The sequence below is a fragment of the Macaca thibetana genome, chromosome 2 (genome assembly GCF_024542745.1).
Source record: "Macaca thibetana thibetana isolate TM-01 chromosome 2, ASM2454274v1, whole genome shotgun sequence".
NCBI lineage: Eukaryota > Metazoa > Chordata > Mammalia > Primates > Cercopithecidae > Macaca > Macaca thibetana.
The window spans coordinates 91039141-91054250 of record NC_065579.1 but is presented as its reverse complement, the minus strand read 5'-3'; the positions used below and the strand labels follow the sequence as shown (position 1 = coordinate 91054250).

At 40.7% G+C, this 15110-nt stretch overlaps 1 protein-coding gene across 3 annotated transcripts in view; it reads right to left on the bottom strand.

The window, feature by feature from the left end:
• MLH1 (mutL homolog 1) overlaps positions 1-15110 on the bottom strand; it is a 55399-nt gene that overhangs the window by 34477 nt on the left and 5812 nt on the right. For 2 of the 3 annotated variants that reach the window (XM_050780284.1, XM_050780282.1), the window contains exons 3-9: positions 14007-14105; positions 10573-10646; positions 8063-8135; positions 6380-6471; positions 3959-4001; positions 3723-3811; positions 1266-1378 (exon numbers count right to left, since the gene is read on the bottom strand). In XM_050780284.1, the coding sequence (XP_050636241.1) occupies positions 1266-1378; positions 3723-3811; positions 3959-4001; positions 6380-6471; positions 8063-8135; positions 10573-10646; positions 14007-14105 (583 nt within the window). The remainder of the gene's footprint in view (positions 1-1265; positions 1379-3722; positions 3812-3958; positions 4002-6379; positions 6472-8062; positions 8136-10572; positions 10647-14006; positions 14106-15110) is intronic. The other variant, XM_050780283.1, reaches the window with a different exon arrangement.

Below are 15110 nucleotides of genomic sequence, written 5' to 3'. Positions count from 1 at the left end.
TTCTTTGCTACTGGGAACTTGATATTGTGAACACATTAGCTAATCATAATGCAGAGGCTGTGGTAAGCAGCCCCAACAGAAACACGGACAGAGGAGAGTCAGAGAGCACCTACATTGAATTTTTTGTCTGCTTTATAGCCAGCATGTGTGTTACAAAGCAGTTATTCTTCATGGTTAGGAAAAAAACTAATGAAAAACATTTTCTGAGCCTTGATTAACACAATCTTTGTTATATATCAGGTGTAAGTCCTTCCTAATAAAATAGGAAAAACTCTGCTAATAGACATCAGTTTAACAGAATGTGTTTGTAAAATGATTGGCTCTGTCCTTACTGTTCCTGTATTGCTTTGAACAACTGCTGTAAAACTGCATATTTTGAGACATTTACGACTGGTTAGCACTCTAAATGGAAGGAGGGAATATTCCATTTCCAACAGCAAACAAAACAAAAACTATAAAATTATTATTAAATGCTTTAAAACAATAAAGGTAAGTAATCTATAAGATAAAAATGATGAAAACTGAAAACACAGAAATGGAAAGATTCATCTTATTTCTGGATGGAAAACGAAAAATTCAGACTGTGTTTGGGATTATTTGTTGTTGCTAGGTCACCACCAAAACCTTGTAATAAACAATTAAGTTATAAGGAGCAGAATATAAAATAGCATTTGTTTAGTAAATAACAATCATGTAAACACTATGTCAGCAGAGAGATAAAAACTGTAAAGGAATCTGAGAAATATCCTAATTAATTTAGTTAATTTCCTCCCTAATTTTTAGAACTTCTCTTTGTATCATAAAGCTCATTCTTTAAAAAGGAAAATCTCAAGTATCTTAGCAATTTCTTTAATGACAATGCCTATACCTAAGGTACTCCTTTTCCGTGTCCTGCTGTGCAATTTCAAATGTGGCCCTTGATCTCTTGCAGCAATGTTCTGGCTAGGGCTTGCTTGTAAAGACTCTGACACCATCAGGGTGAGGAAGGTGTACTGGCTCACAGGAGCCTGTTATGCCCTCTCCTGGGCTTCCTCTTATAGGTGAGAACCAGACTCCAACAGTCAACCAGCAATGAGCACATGTGGGAGGGCTAAGCGCAGACTTAGGACAAAAATTATACATGCTTCCCAATAAAACCAAACTTGGCCATGACGTTTCTCCATGTTTAATCAAACCTATGGATCAGAAATTTTTCCATGGTCCCATAAAATTCCCTGTGGGTGTTTCCTGTGAGTGGATTTCCCATGTGGTTCTTTTTCACTTACGGTTGATGAAGAGTAAGAAGATGCATTTCTTCACTGAGTAGTTTGCATTGGATATATAACCATTCATTTTGAAGGCTAGGGTTTTATCCTCACATCCAATTTCTATCAGTTCTCTGGTTAGAAAAGAGATTCCGAAGCTTTTGAAAATACTCAAAACTCAAACATTACAAAAGAATCAGAATTTAAAAACACAAGGTTCCTTCCCATAAACTAACTTTGTGAAATGAGGGCCCCGGAGACTTGGTCCATTTGAGGTCCTCCTGTGCCTGTCCATTCATCCATCCATTTGTCTGTTCATCCATTCACCCAACAACCATCCCATCCATCCATCCATCCATCCATCCATCCATCCATCCATCCACCCACCCACCCACCCACCCATCCTACTCGGTCAGTGTTTTCAAGCACCTGTGCTATGCGCCAGGTACTGCTCTAATTGCTAAAACAGAACAATGAGTCCTAGCTCTGAGACCTTATTTTGCTGAAACTTGAATGTATCTTAGTAAACAAATCCCAAAGATGAGATTCCAAGAACTTATCTCCGCTGAATTACTTGCTATACCGAATAGCACCACAATGTGGTTCTACAGTGTGTGTTGTTCCCAGGAGTGTCTATTGGGGAGGGAAGGTTAATAGGTGAAAAAGAGGTCCTCAGACAAGCAACACTTATTTCTGTCTGGAGACCTTCCGAAGAACTAGTCCCTGTCTGGAAAGCTCTACTCTTAACCTATTGGTACCTAGTTAATTCTATTTATCCTTCATATTTCAAAAATTATTTCTTTCAAAGAACCTTCTCTAATGATCCCTTTCTCTCACCCTACAGAGTTTCCCATTATGTCCTTTATTTTTCCAGTGAGGCATCAAGGACAATCTGCTAATGAATGGCATAATTATTTCATGTGTCTTTCCAACTGAAAAGTCAGCTGAGGGCAAGCATCATTTCTTCTTTATGCACTACTATATCCCTACCATATAGCACAATACCCAGGAAATAGCAGACATTCAATAAGGGTTTGCCGGCCGGGCGCGGTGGCTCAAGCCTGTAATCCCAGCACTTTGGGAGGCCGAGACGGGCGGATCATGAGGTCAGGAGATCGAGACCATCCTGGCTGACACGGTGAAACCCCGTCTCTACTAAAAAATACAAAAAACTAGCCGGGCGAGGTGGCGGGCGCCTGTAGTCCCAGATACTCGGGAGGCTGAGGCAGGAGAATGGCGTGAACCCGGGATGTGGAGCTTGCAGTGAGCCGAGATCTGGCCACTGCACTCCAGCCTGGGCGGCAGAGCGAGACTCCGTCTCAAAAAAAAAAAAAAAAAAAGGGTTTGCCGAATGGCTGGTGGAAGCTTTTTATGCAGTAATGTGTGGTCTGAGTGTCTTCAACGGAGGGTATGGCTTGCAGCACTTCCCATACACACTGAACCAGCAACTCTTTTTCTCAAAATGCCTCAAGAAGCTAGTGTTCTGGAAGCCTGCTTTGGGAACTGCTGCTCTAGAGGATTTCTAAACTTGTACAATCCCTAAGATTTCCCAACAACTAATTCTGATCTTAAAATCTAGTTAAAGAAGCTCTGAAAAGTTACACTGTACAAGCAGAGCTCTCCCTTCACTCTGGGAGCAGTTTTAAAAAACTAATTCATTCGCGATTAGAATGAAAATAGTAAATTAAAAGCAAACTAATTGTTCCTTAGTCGGTTTAGCTCAAAGAATAAAAAATTTGTCCTTCAAAGTAGAAACTGGGCTCTGGAATGACTGCTGCTGCTTTTCAGATTTCTGGGAAAAATGAAGTCAGGAGCTGTCTCATCCATATACCTCCCATATATGGAAGGGTCTCAGTATTTTTCCCCTCAGATTATGACATAGGCACTTTGGGCTTTATAAAGTCCTGAGACAGCTAGGAATCTATGATGGAAATGGTGGTTTTTATATGCAGAGAGGAGCACTATGAGGAATCCACAATGCAAACACCTTCCCCTCTTATGCTTTTCTTGAAAATGAAGATTTAGTGACACAAATCTAGTCTTCAAGGGCAGGAAATATTTTATTTGTCTTTATATCCCTAACTTCTAGCACAAAGCCTGGAATATGAGAGGCAATTAATAAACGTTGAATGATAAATAAGTGAAATCCTAAAGTGATGATACTGGAAATACAAGGAAAAGAAGGAGCATTGGAGGATAAAATAATTCTACTACACTACAAATATTTTCAAGACTAAGACCTTGAAAGAACACATGATTCACGCCACAGCATCTAGAAGATTACATGCACCCAGAAAGTGTTGATTACATGAAATAAGAACTCCATTAACAAATCTGAAGCGTAAAACAAGCCTGTGTATTTGACTAAAGCAAATTCTTAAGGCAGGTACTATCTTGAAAGGTTCCAAAATAATGTGATGGAATGATAAACCAAGATAAGAAATGTAAAAGATTTTTTTATATAGGTTATCGACATACCGACTAACAGCATTTCCAAAGATGGAGCGAATATTGTCCACAGTTGAGGCATTGGGTAGTGTCCTAACATCAGCTACTGTCTCTCCCTGCTGATAAACAAACAGCAGAAGACACAAGGATTTATTGTCTCACGGTTGAGACTGAAAACATCATAACCTTATCTCCACCAGCAAACTATTAAAAATCCCTTCTTCTTTTCATAAAACAAAACCATCCCCCATAAACCAATAACTTACTTTTTTAACTGAGAAACTAATGCCTGCATTGTGTATTGAATACCTGGAAAAGAAAAACAAAAGAGTAAGAAAAAAGTTGCCAAAAACACACACTAGATGGCAGAGGCCCCTTTTAGTTAAATAAGTTGCTGGAGTTGAGTAATCTAAACAAAGGTGCACATAAAGAAAAATATCTTCATACAGCCTATTAATATTTTACCCACAGAAAAATAAACCAGCAGAAACTTCATAGAGATATAAATGCTAAATGTGACTGAATCAAAACACAGGCTCCTCTCTGCTTTTATACGTTGCTGATAGAATCCAGGATATCACACCACAATCTCTTTTTTATTTATTTTTATTTATTTTTGAGACAGAGTTTCACTCTTGTTGCCCAGGCTAGAGTGCAATGGCACGATCTTGGTTCACTGCAACCTCCACCTCCTGGGTTCAAGCGATTCTCGTGCCTCAGCCTCCCGAGTAGCTGGGATTATAGGCGCCTGCCACTAGGCCCAGCTAATTCTTTTTGTACTTTTAGGGTTTCACCATGTTGGCCAGGCTGGTCTCAAACTCCTGACCTCAGGTGATCTGCCCGCCTCGGCCTTCCAAAGTGCTGGAATTACATGCGTGAGCCACCACATTCGGCCCACAATCTTTTCACTTTCAGTTTTATTTTCAGAGTGTCCCAAAGGTCTGGTTTGCCTCAAGGACATCTTGAGAAGCTAGCTCTAACAAGCCCTGCTTTTACTCTCTCTCAGAGCCCTCAATACGCCCTCCTCACTGGCTTCTTCCTGCCCCTGGGTCTTATTCCAGTATCTCCCAACCTTTTCTTGGTTGGCAGTCATTTATTTCTCTTTTCTCTACGGAGCTTGTGAAGGGAAGGATTGTGCCTAGCAAAATGCATTTCAGTAACAATGTTTCACTTTACCACACCTAGAACCAAAACAGTCAACTAGAACTCCTTTATTTTTAGGAGGTAATGAATATTCTGACACTGATTTATAAAATTTCAAGAAAAAGCAAAGACACTTAATGTATAAACCGGTGTCATTTTATTGAGGTGAAATGTTTGACTCATTTTAGATTTTTTTAGAAATACTGAAAAATGGGCCAGGTGCGGTGGCTCATGCCTGTAATCCCAGCACTTTGGGAGGCCGAGGCGGGCAGATCATCTGAGGTCAGGAGTTCGAGACCAGCCTGACTAACATGGAGAAACCCCATCTCTACTAAAAACACAAAATTAGCCAGGCATGGTGGCATATGCCTGTAATCCCAGCTACTCAAGAAGGCTGAGGCAGGCAAATCGCTTGAACCTGGGAAGCAGAGGTTGCCGTGAGCTGAGATCACACCATGGTACTCCATCCAGCCTAGGCAACAAGAGTGAAACTCTGATTCAGAAAAAAAAGAAATACTGAAAAATGGTCAGGCGTAGTGGCTCACGCCTGTAATCCTAGCACTTTAGGAGGCTGAGGTAGGTGGATCACCTGAGGTCAGGAGTTCGAGACCAGCCTGACCAATATGATTAAACCCCCTCTCTACTAAAAAGAAAAAAAAAAATAGCTGGGCATGGTGGCATGTGCCTGTAATCCCAGCTACTCGGGAGGCTGAGACAGGAGAATCACTTGAACCCAGGAGGCAAAGGTTGCAGTGAGCTGAGATTGCACCATTGCACTCCAGCCTGGGCAACAAGAGCAAAATTCTGTCTCAAAATACATATATATAGAGAGAGGTGTGAAATGTTTGACTCATTTTAGATTTTTTTAGAAATATATATATATTATATATCCCAATCAATGATATGTGGGTTCGGAGAGCCTATACTGAAGCCATCTGTACCATCTGTACCAGCAGAGTAAGTCTGTCATGGATATAATGTTTTCATCTGTCCTGAATCCCTTCTCCTTTTTCTGGTAACAGCCTCTCATATCTTCCTTTGGGAAACTACCTCTATTCCATTCTATTTGATATGCACCCTTAATAAGACTGCCAATCAAGAAACCTTCTCCCCATAGATATGGGCACATGATCATCGAATGCACTGTTAGTAAACTGACTCCAGAGCAAAGTCAGGAAAAGAATAAAAACAACTGGTGTACAGTAATGACATTAAGTCCCAGAGGCACCCTGGTTCTTATTCTCTCCAAGGGGCAACTGCACACACTTCATGTTGTAACTCAGCCTTCCACTAAATTTCTTTTTAGCTCAAGTTGGCTAGAGTCAGTTTGTTTTGCGGCCATCAAAGAGCTCTCATTGATCTAAAGACCAACTGCTCTTTCCTGGGGAGATGAGAGAAAGTGCAAAATTGGTGGCTAAACCTTGACCAGAAACTAGTTTTACTTTTCACCATCTAGCTCAGCAACTGTTCACAATTTATGAACACTAGAACATATTACCTTGGTGACAAATCTCAGAGACCCACTCCCAGATTTTGGACTGTACCTGCCAACAATTTCCAAAATTTTCCCATATTCTTCACTTGGATTTTTTAAAGCTTTTCTCCTCGTGGCTATGTTGTAAAAAAGGTCCTCCACCTGCACAGAAGATCGATTTTTCTTGTAAAATCATAGAAGTATATGAAAATACAACCCAAGATGTCCTAGCAAAAGCTAGGTCTTAAGATAGTGAATCCAATTATATTTACCAACAGCTCAGTTCTAAGAACTGACTGAGGCCAGGGATAACACAGCATTAACAGAAGAATTAAAGGACATTTTTCCTGCCTCCCACATTCATTCACTGATTTCTCAACTACGCACTGGGGGCTATCTGTGTGTCAGGGTCTTTGCTTTGTGCAGAAAATATGAAGACAAAGCATGATCTTGCTCAGAAGAGTACATGATTTAGTGGGACACGCATGTAAATACAAACATGAGCCAGGCATGGTGACGCATGCCTGTAATCCCAGCTACTCAGGAGGCTGAGGCAGGACAACTGCTTGAACCCAGGAGGCAGTGATTGCGGTGAGCTGAGATCACACCACTGCACTTCTGCATGGGCAACAGACTGAGACTTTTGTCTCAAAAAAAAAAAAAAAAAAGATATTTTTCAAGCTAATAATAATCACAAAATTTCTTAGATCATTTGAAGTTCTTGGAAATCACACTGTGGTCACTGTGGTATAAGATCTCTCTTTTTTTTTTTTTTTTTTTTTTGAGACCATGTCTCACTCTTGTTGCTCAGGCTGGAGTGCAAGGCTGCGATCTCGACTCACCACAACCTCCGCCTCCCGGGTTCAAACAATTCTCCTGCCTCAGCCTTCCTGAGTAGCTGGGATTACAGGCATGCGCCACCACACCTGGCTAATTTTGTATTTTTAGTAGAGATGAGGTTTCTCCATGTTGGTCAGGCTGGTCTTGAACTCCCGACCTTAGATGATCCGCCCGCCTTGGCCTCCCAAAGTGCTAAGATTACAGGTGTGAGCCACTGTGCCCAGCCCAAGATCTCTCTTAACATGTATTGCAAAACACACATTTTTTTCTGCCTCCTGCCTGCCTCGTCACACCTAGGATTAGGCAGGTTACAGTGGACTTCGAGAAGATATGCTCTAGATGGGACTTGGGTGGAGGGGCAGGATGCATAACATGACAGCAGGGTGCTTTGTGGAATCACAGAAGGGAAAGAGACCAACTTGAGGCACTATACATAGGCAGCATGATGGACTTTCTTCCAGCTAATGATATAGTCATATGTCTCATCAGACACCCTTTAAGTCAAGAGGGCAAGTATTCTTTGCTTCATTTGATAGATGAGAAAACTGGGGTTAAGGGATGTTAAGTGACTTGCCTCTGGACGTACAACCATTGAGTGACAAGGCTGGGCTCTAACCCACACCTCTGGAGTCAAGCTTAATCTTCTTTCAATGCCAACTACCCTGCCATTGATTTTTGCCATCCCAGTAAAGAATCTCCTAGCCCTTAAAAAAGACAAGGAGGTCGCAGGCTGCCATGCCACAAAAGCCAATAGTCATTTATCTTGCTTAGAGGATGATATCTTGGGATCTCCATTGACTAGTGCAAATTCATTTTATTATTACCCTGAAAACTCAGAGACAATTTTAATTTTTATTCCAATATTTATACAAACAAAGCTTCAACAATTTACGCTCCCATGTACCATTCTTACCGTGATCTGGGTCCCTTGATTGCCAGCACATGGTTTAGGAGGACCTTTCAGTTTTCCATCTGAGTAACTTGCTCTAATGAGAAAATACAAGAAATTAATATCCAGTAGAGAGATACATACTAATCCCAAGGGAAAAAAGAAAACCATACCAACAACAGATTAAAATATAGCCATATTATATATTGTCTTAATTATTTATCATTTTCCTGTTTATTTCTCCACTACTTCCATAATCATTTGAATTTGATTTTTTTTTTTTTTTGAGATGGAGTTTTGCTCGTTTCCCAGGGTGGAGTGCAATGCCGCAATCTCAGCTCACTGTAACCTCTGCCTACCAGGGTTGAAGAGATTCTCCTGCCTCAGCCTCCCAAGTAGCTGAGATTACAGATGCCCACCACCACACCCAGCTAATTTTGTATTTTTAGTAGAGATGGAGTTTTACCCTGTTGGTCAGGCTGGTCTCGAACTCCTAGATACGCCTGCCTCGGCCTCCCAAAGTGCTGGGATTACAGGCATGAGCCACCACACCCAGTCCTTGAATTGGATTTTTAAAAATATCTGTTTTTCTAGCAAATGTTCCTATTTACTTGCTATCCTAAGCTACCAAACAATGGTTTTGCCACTGCCTAAGTTAACAGTAAAATTTTCCAGTAATTCTGCAATTATTTATTGAAGAGCTACCAAGTGTCAGGTCTGTGGAAGCCCTGGTAATAAAGAAAGGTCTTGGGGCCGGGCGCGGTGGCTCATGCCTGTAATCCCAGCACTTTGGGAGGCCAAGGCGGGTGGATCACGAGGTCAGGAGATCAAGACCATCCTGGCTAACACAGTGAAACCCCATCTCTACTAAAAATTCAAAACATTAGCGGGACATGGTGGCGGGTGCCTATAGTTCCACTTACTCAGGAGGCTGAGGCAGGAGAATGGCGTGAACCCAGGAGGCAGAGCTTTCGGTGAGCCAAGATCGCACCACTGCACTCCAGCCTGGGTGACACAGGGAGACGACGTGTCAAAAAAAAAATTAAATTAAAAAAAAAAGAAAGCTCTTCATCTAGTGATGTGTAGACTTTTTACCTAACTGTAGAACAACATGCTAAGTGATCTAGAGAAGGGTCCATTCAGCCTGGGGTGGGAGTGAGGGTGAGTAAAAGCATCCCAGAGAGCCGGCAATTCATCTGTTCTTTAGAGAGGAATAGTTTCAGGTGGAGACAGCAGGAAAGACCATCCAGGAAGGCAAAAACAAAAATGAAAGCATAGAGGCTTTAGAATACATGGCAGCTGGGAATAGGTAGAGAGAAGGGGCTGGAAAGGCAGACTGAGAGCACATTGGAAGGGGCTGGTTGCCAAGATAATGAGTCTATAATCTAGGTTATCTAGGAAGGCATTAACTCACAACTCTCTCTTCAGTTAGTGACGGGGATTCTAATATTATCAGCCCATCTAGATCTAGGGCAATTATAATTCACACAGAGTCAGACGCCCCTAGCATTAATGTTGTGTACTCTGAAATTTCCACCTTCCATTACTTCACACATTTATCTGTTGAGGAAGACTGAGAAACAGACAGAACTATCCTTTGTTGAAGATATTTTCCCTTTTTTATTTATTTATTTTTTAAGGATGGAGTACAGTGGTGTAATCATAGCTTGCTGCAGCCTCAAACTGCTGGGCTCAAGCAATCTTCCTGCCTCTGGAGTAGCTAAGACTACAGATGTGCATCACCATACCCAACTAATTTTTTAAAAATTTTCTGTAGAGACGGGGTCTTGCTCTGTTTCCCAGGCTGGTCTCAAACTGACTTCAAGCAATCCTCCCGCTTCAGCCTCCCAAAGTCACAGGCAAAGTCACTATACCCAGCCTATTTTCCCTTTTAATCTACAAACAATCTGTGTGATTTTTAAAAATTATCTTTTTTTTGGCATGAATTAGGTACTCCCACCAGTCTTCAACTAGTGAATGGCCAGTGCTTATAAAAACAAAGGTGCGATTTTGTTATCCTGAATCCCATTTTTGTTCTGTTTCAAGGCCATTCATCAGCTTCTGAAAACTGTGCCAGCATAACAGACAGAGAGCAGCTACTTGTGGGAAGGCAAACCAGCACAGGCATACACAGGTGGTGGGAGCTGGTGGCTCAGGAGCCAGCTAAGGAAACATGAACCTTTAGCATCCCAGCCACAGCCCTCTAATCAGTCCAAAGCGATACCCCAACTGAAGGACAAAGGGGCAGAAATTACATTAGCAGCTACCATTTACTTAGAACACCTATGTGTAACAGACACCTTGCTAGGCACTTGTAATACGTTATATCATATCTTTTAAGAATCCATGAAGTAAGAGTATTACCTAATAATCATCGTGGTGGATTATCAAGTTATCAATAGGGAGAAAAGAAAACGTACCCAAGATCTCTGCCAAAAAAGATAACACTAGTGTTGAGGCAGGATTACTCTGAGATCCAGGCAAAAAATACATTCAGGATGAATATATATGAGTAAAAGAAGTCAGTACTATACCTGTATGCACACTTTCCATCAGCTGTTTTTGTTGTAATAGTAACATGAGCCACATGGCTTATGCTGGCCAAAGCCTAAGGAAGAAAAGAAAATAGACTGAAAGAAAAACTCACTGCTGGGTCACCCACTGTCACCTCATCAAAGGGAGAGGTTATCTGAACTGCCTCTTCCATTTTTTATTAATATGTGGCAATGAGAAGCACTTTGCTCACTTTGATGACATGCTGAAAAAAAAATGATCAAACAATCTGCAGCATAATTACTAGAACAAGTGAAAAATATGTATTAAGAAGTCCAAAACATTAATGTGTTAATAAGCAATTGTGTTCAGGTGGTAGAACTATAGGCATGTTTAATAATATTCTCAATGAAGTGTCTTCTAGTACTTTTCAAAACTTGCCTTCAGAAGTGGGTAAAGGAATCACTCCAAATAGATAGTGTTTTACGTTGTAACTCAAAACTGCTTTATATAAGCAATTATTCATTTAGAAATGTAAATTTGAAATTATGCTATTAAGACAAAACAAATTTTAAAAACCCATGACCATTTTTCCCCTTTATAACCAAGATTGGTCTCTCAGACCTTTGGAATCTGTATCTTTTTTCACAAGAAGGATATTACAGTATGTAAAGGTGTAACTCAGGAACTGTGCTATGATGGGGTCTGTGTGACAGCATCTCATTAGACAGTAAATACAGCTGTGGCAAGTTCAGTTCATTGAAAGGCACATGGGTCAGGCTCAGAGATCACCAGGTCCTAGCTGGATTTTCCTGGTTTATGTAATTGAGCTAATTTGCACCATTAAAAAACATAAGGCCAGGAGCAGTGGCTCACGCCTGTAATCCCAGCACTTTGGAAGGCCTAGGTGGGTGGATCACCTGAGGTCAGGAGTTCAAGAAGAGCCTGGCCAACATGGTGAAATACCAACTCTACTAAAAATACAAAAATTAGCCAGCTGTGGTGGCATGTGCCTGTAATCCGAGCTACTTGGCAGGCTGAGGCAGGAGAATCACTTGAACCTGGGAGGCAGAAGTTGCAGTGAGTGGAGATTGTGCCACTGCACTCCAGCCTGGGAAACAGAGTGAGACTTCGTCTCAAAAAAAAAAAAAAAAAAAAAGTAAATGATTTTGAGACCTGTATAAGGAAAGACATGAAAATGCAGAGTAGAACACAACATCACACCAGGAAGACAGACTGCCATTACACACGGCACAGCAGATGGTCCTGCTGCTTCAGAGGCCTCTTCCCCAGCAGTGGAGCCAAGTGGACAGGGGCACAGACTCTGGAGTCAAACTGCCTAGTTTCTAATCCCCACTTTGCCATTTTCTAACTGTGTCCTCTGGCCATGTTTCCCTCATGTAAAACTGGGTAACAGCAGAACCTCTGTAGAGTTACTGTCAGGAGTAAGAGTTAATACAAAGTGCTGAGAACCATGGCTGGTACACAGAAATCCCTCAATAAATCTTCCCTGTGTAATTACAGTGAAATAACAGCCACAAAGATAACCTACAACTAGGTGAAGACTCCAGGAGGCCATGGGCTTGGAAAATGACCCAGGTAGCTGCAAGGCCAAAATGAAACTGCCTTCCTAGAGTTTGATCTAAGGTATCCTTAAAATCAGGGGCAGTCTCAGTGTAAACCAAGTCTTGGAAATTGTCCCTTCTTGGAATAATCAAGTGGTCACTGTGAGTAAGACGATACATGAGACCACCCTAGTTTGCTGTAAATTGATCTAAATTACAGAGACTGAATCACACCTGCCTTTTACTTTTTAAAAATTAAAGTAATACATGTATATGATAAAAAAATTCAAACTACTGAAAGGCCAAAAATGAAAAGTAATAGCCTCTTTGACTGCCCAACCCCATCTTCACTTTCATTCCCTTAAAATAACTACTGTAAAATAGTTTCTCTGGTCCCCCGGAACCTCCATAGAGGAACACAGCCCTGCCAAAACCTTGATTTTAGCCTAGTGAGGCCTAGTAAGACCCATATCTTCTGATCTCCAGAACGGTAGAATGATTAATTTGTATTGTTTAATGCCACTAAATTTCTGGAAATTTTTTGACAGCAACAGGAAACTAATACAGTTTTTAAAATATATATATATTTTTTTACCAAGGAATGTTATTTCTATAAATTTATCCTTAGGAAACAATTAAACGAAACACAGTATACCTATAAGAATACTCATCAGAACCTTAAACAGGGCCAGATGCAGTGGCTCATGCCTATAACCCCAGCACTTTGCAAGGCCAAGGCAGGCAGATCACTCAAGGTCAGGAGTTCAAGACCAGCCTGGCCAACATGGCCAAACCCTGTCTCTACTAAAAATACAAAAATTAGCCAGGCATGGTGGTGCGCGCCTGTAATCCCAGCTATTCAGGAGGCTGAGGCAGAAGAATAGCTTGAACCTAGAAGGTGGAGGTTGCAGTAAGCTGAGATCATGTCACTGCACTCCAGCCTGGATAATAGAGCAAGACTCTGTCTCAAAAAAAAAAAAAAAAAACAAAAAACAAGAATCTTAAACAGGAAAAAAAGTCAAAGAGCATAAATATTCAACAGGAAACTAAACCAACTATAGTACATACAGGTAACAGAATACTATGTAGCCATTAAAACCTAGATAGGCCTATATTTATTGGGTAGAAAGATATCCATGAGGAAGTGAGTCACAAAATATAAGATCATATTTTATCCTTTTATATTTTAATCTGTTTTCTAAATCATATACTCCTATGATATGTCATATAATTTTACCCACAAATACTTTAGGATATATCTTAAAAGATAAGGACTCAAAAAAAACCCCACGACAATATTTTTATACCAAGATAATTCATAATTTCTCCTTAATGACATCAAATAGTCAACCTGTATTCAAATATTTGTCTCAAAAAAAAATGTTGTGTAGTTTGCTCCATCAGGATTTAGGTAAGAGTCATACACTGGACCAGGTTCATATGCCCCTTAAATGTCTTTTAATCTACAGGTTCTCTACTCCTTTCTCTACTCTTTTTTTCCCTGCTGTCTATCTGTTGAAGGGAACGAGTCTTTTTTCATGTAGTCTCCCAATCTCAGAATTATTTACCACCTTCCTTATCTCTTATATTTTTCACATATTGGTACTTAGACCTAAGTAATGATAAGATTCACATTTGATTTTTTCACAAGAAAACTTCATCGGTGGTATTGGGTACTTCCATCAAGAGACATATAATATCAGAAGTCTCTGTAGGTAAAATAGTTTATTTATGAACAATTCTCCATCTTAGAAAGTTAAAAGTTCACTAACTTTGTTCAGATTTGCATACATTTAACAAGCAAAAGGTACCAAACCTTATTTATCTATGTTGAGAAATAGATACTAACAAATGACAGACAATGTCATCACAGGAGGATATTTTGCACATTTCTTGAATCTTTAGCTTACCTCACCTCGAAAGCCATAGGTAGAAATACTGGCTAAATCCTCAAAGGACTGCAGTTTACTCGTAGTGAACCTTTCACATACAATATCCAGATCTTCCTTCTGTTAGATACCAAAAAGATGAATAAATAATTATGTTACTCATTTTTCCAAATCTTTTTGAATTCCCATTTTCTTGATTTAATCCAGGAATAAAAATCTTCTTAGAAGAGCTTTTTTTCTTTTTTCTTTTTCTTTTTTTATTTTTTTTGAGACAGAGTTTGTGTCACCCAGGCTGGAGTGCAGTGATGAGATTTCAGCTTGCTGCAACCTCCGCCCCCCAGGTTGAAGCAATTCTCATGTCTCAGTCTCCCGAGTAGCTGGGATTACAGGTATGTACCACCATGCTCGGTTAATTTTTTCTTGTATTTTTAGTAGAGACGGGGTTTCACCATGCTGGAGATGCTGGTCTCAAACTCCTAACCTCAAATGATCTGGCTGCCTTTATCTCCCAAAGCGCTAGGATTACAGGCATGAGCCACCACATCTGACCTAAATTTCTTATATTTTTAGTGGAGATGAGGTTTCATCATGTTGCCCAAGCTGGTCTCAAACACATGAGTTCAAGTGATTTACCCACCTCAGCCTCCCGAAGTGCTGGGACTATAGGTGTGAGCTACCATGCCCAGCCTGAGAAGAGCTTTAAAATTAGCAGTAACTTCCTTGTTTGGAATCCAGAATACCACACTGTCCTGGTGTTCCTCCTTTCTTACTAGGTGGCTCCTTCTCAGTCACTGCTGTTTCTGCCTCATGTCCTCACTTCTTGACATCAGAGTCACCCAAGACTCCGTCCTTGGACCTCTTCTCTATCTACACATACTCTCTTGATTATCTCATTCAGTCTCAGGGCTTTTTGTTGTTTGTTTAATTGACAAGCTTCTTTATTAGAAATCTCCGGCCGGGCACGGTGGCTCACGCTTGTAATTACAGCACTTTGGGAGGCCGAGGTGGGCAGATCACGAGGTCAGGAGATCGAGACCATCTTAGCTAACACGGTGAAACCCCGTCTCTACTAAAAATACAAAAAATTAGCCAGGCATGGTGGCAGGTGCCTATAGTTCCAGCTAC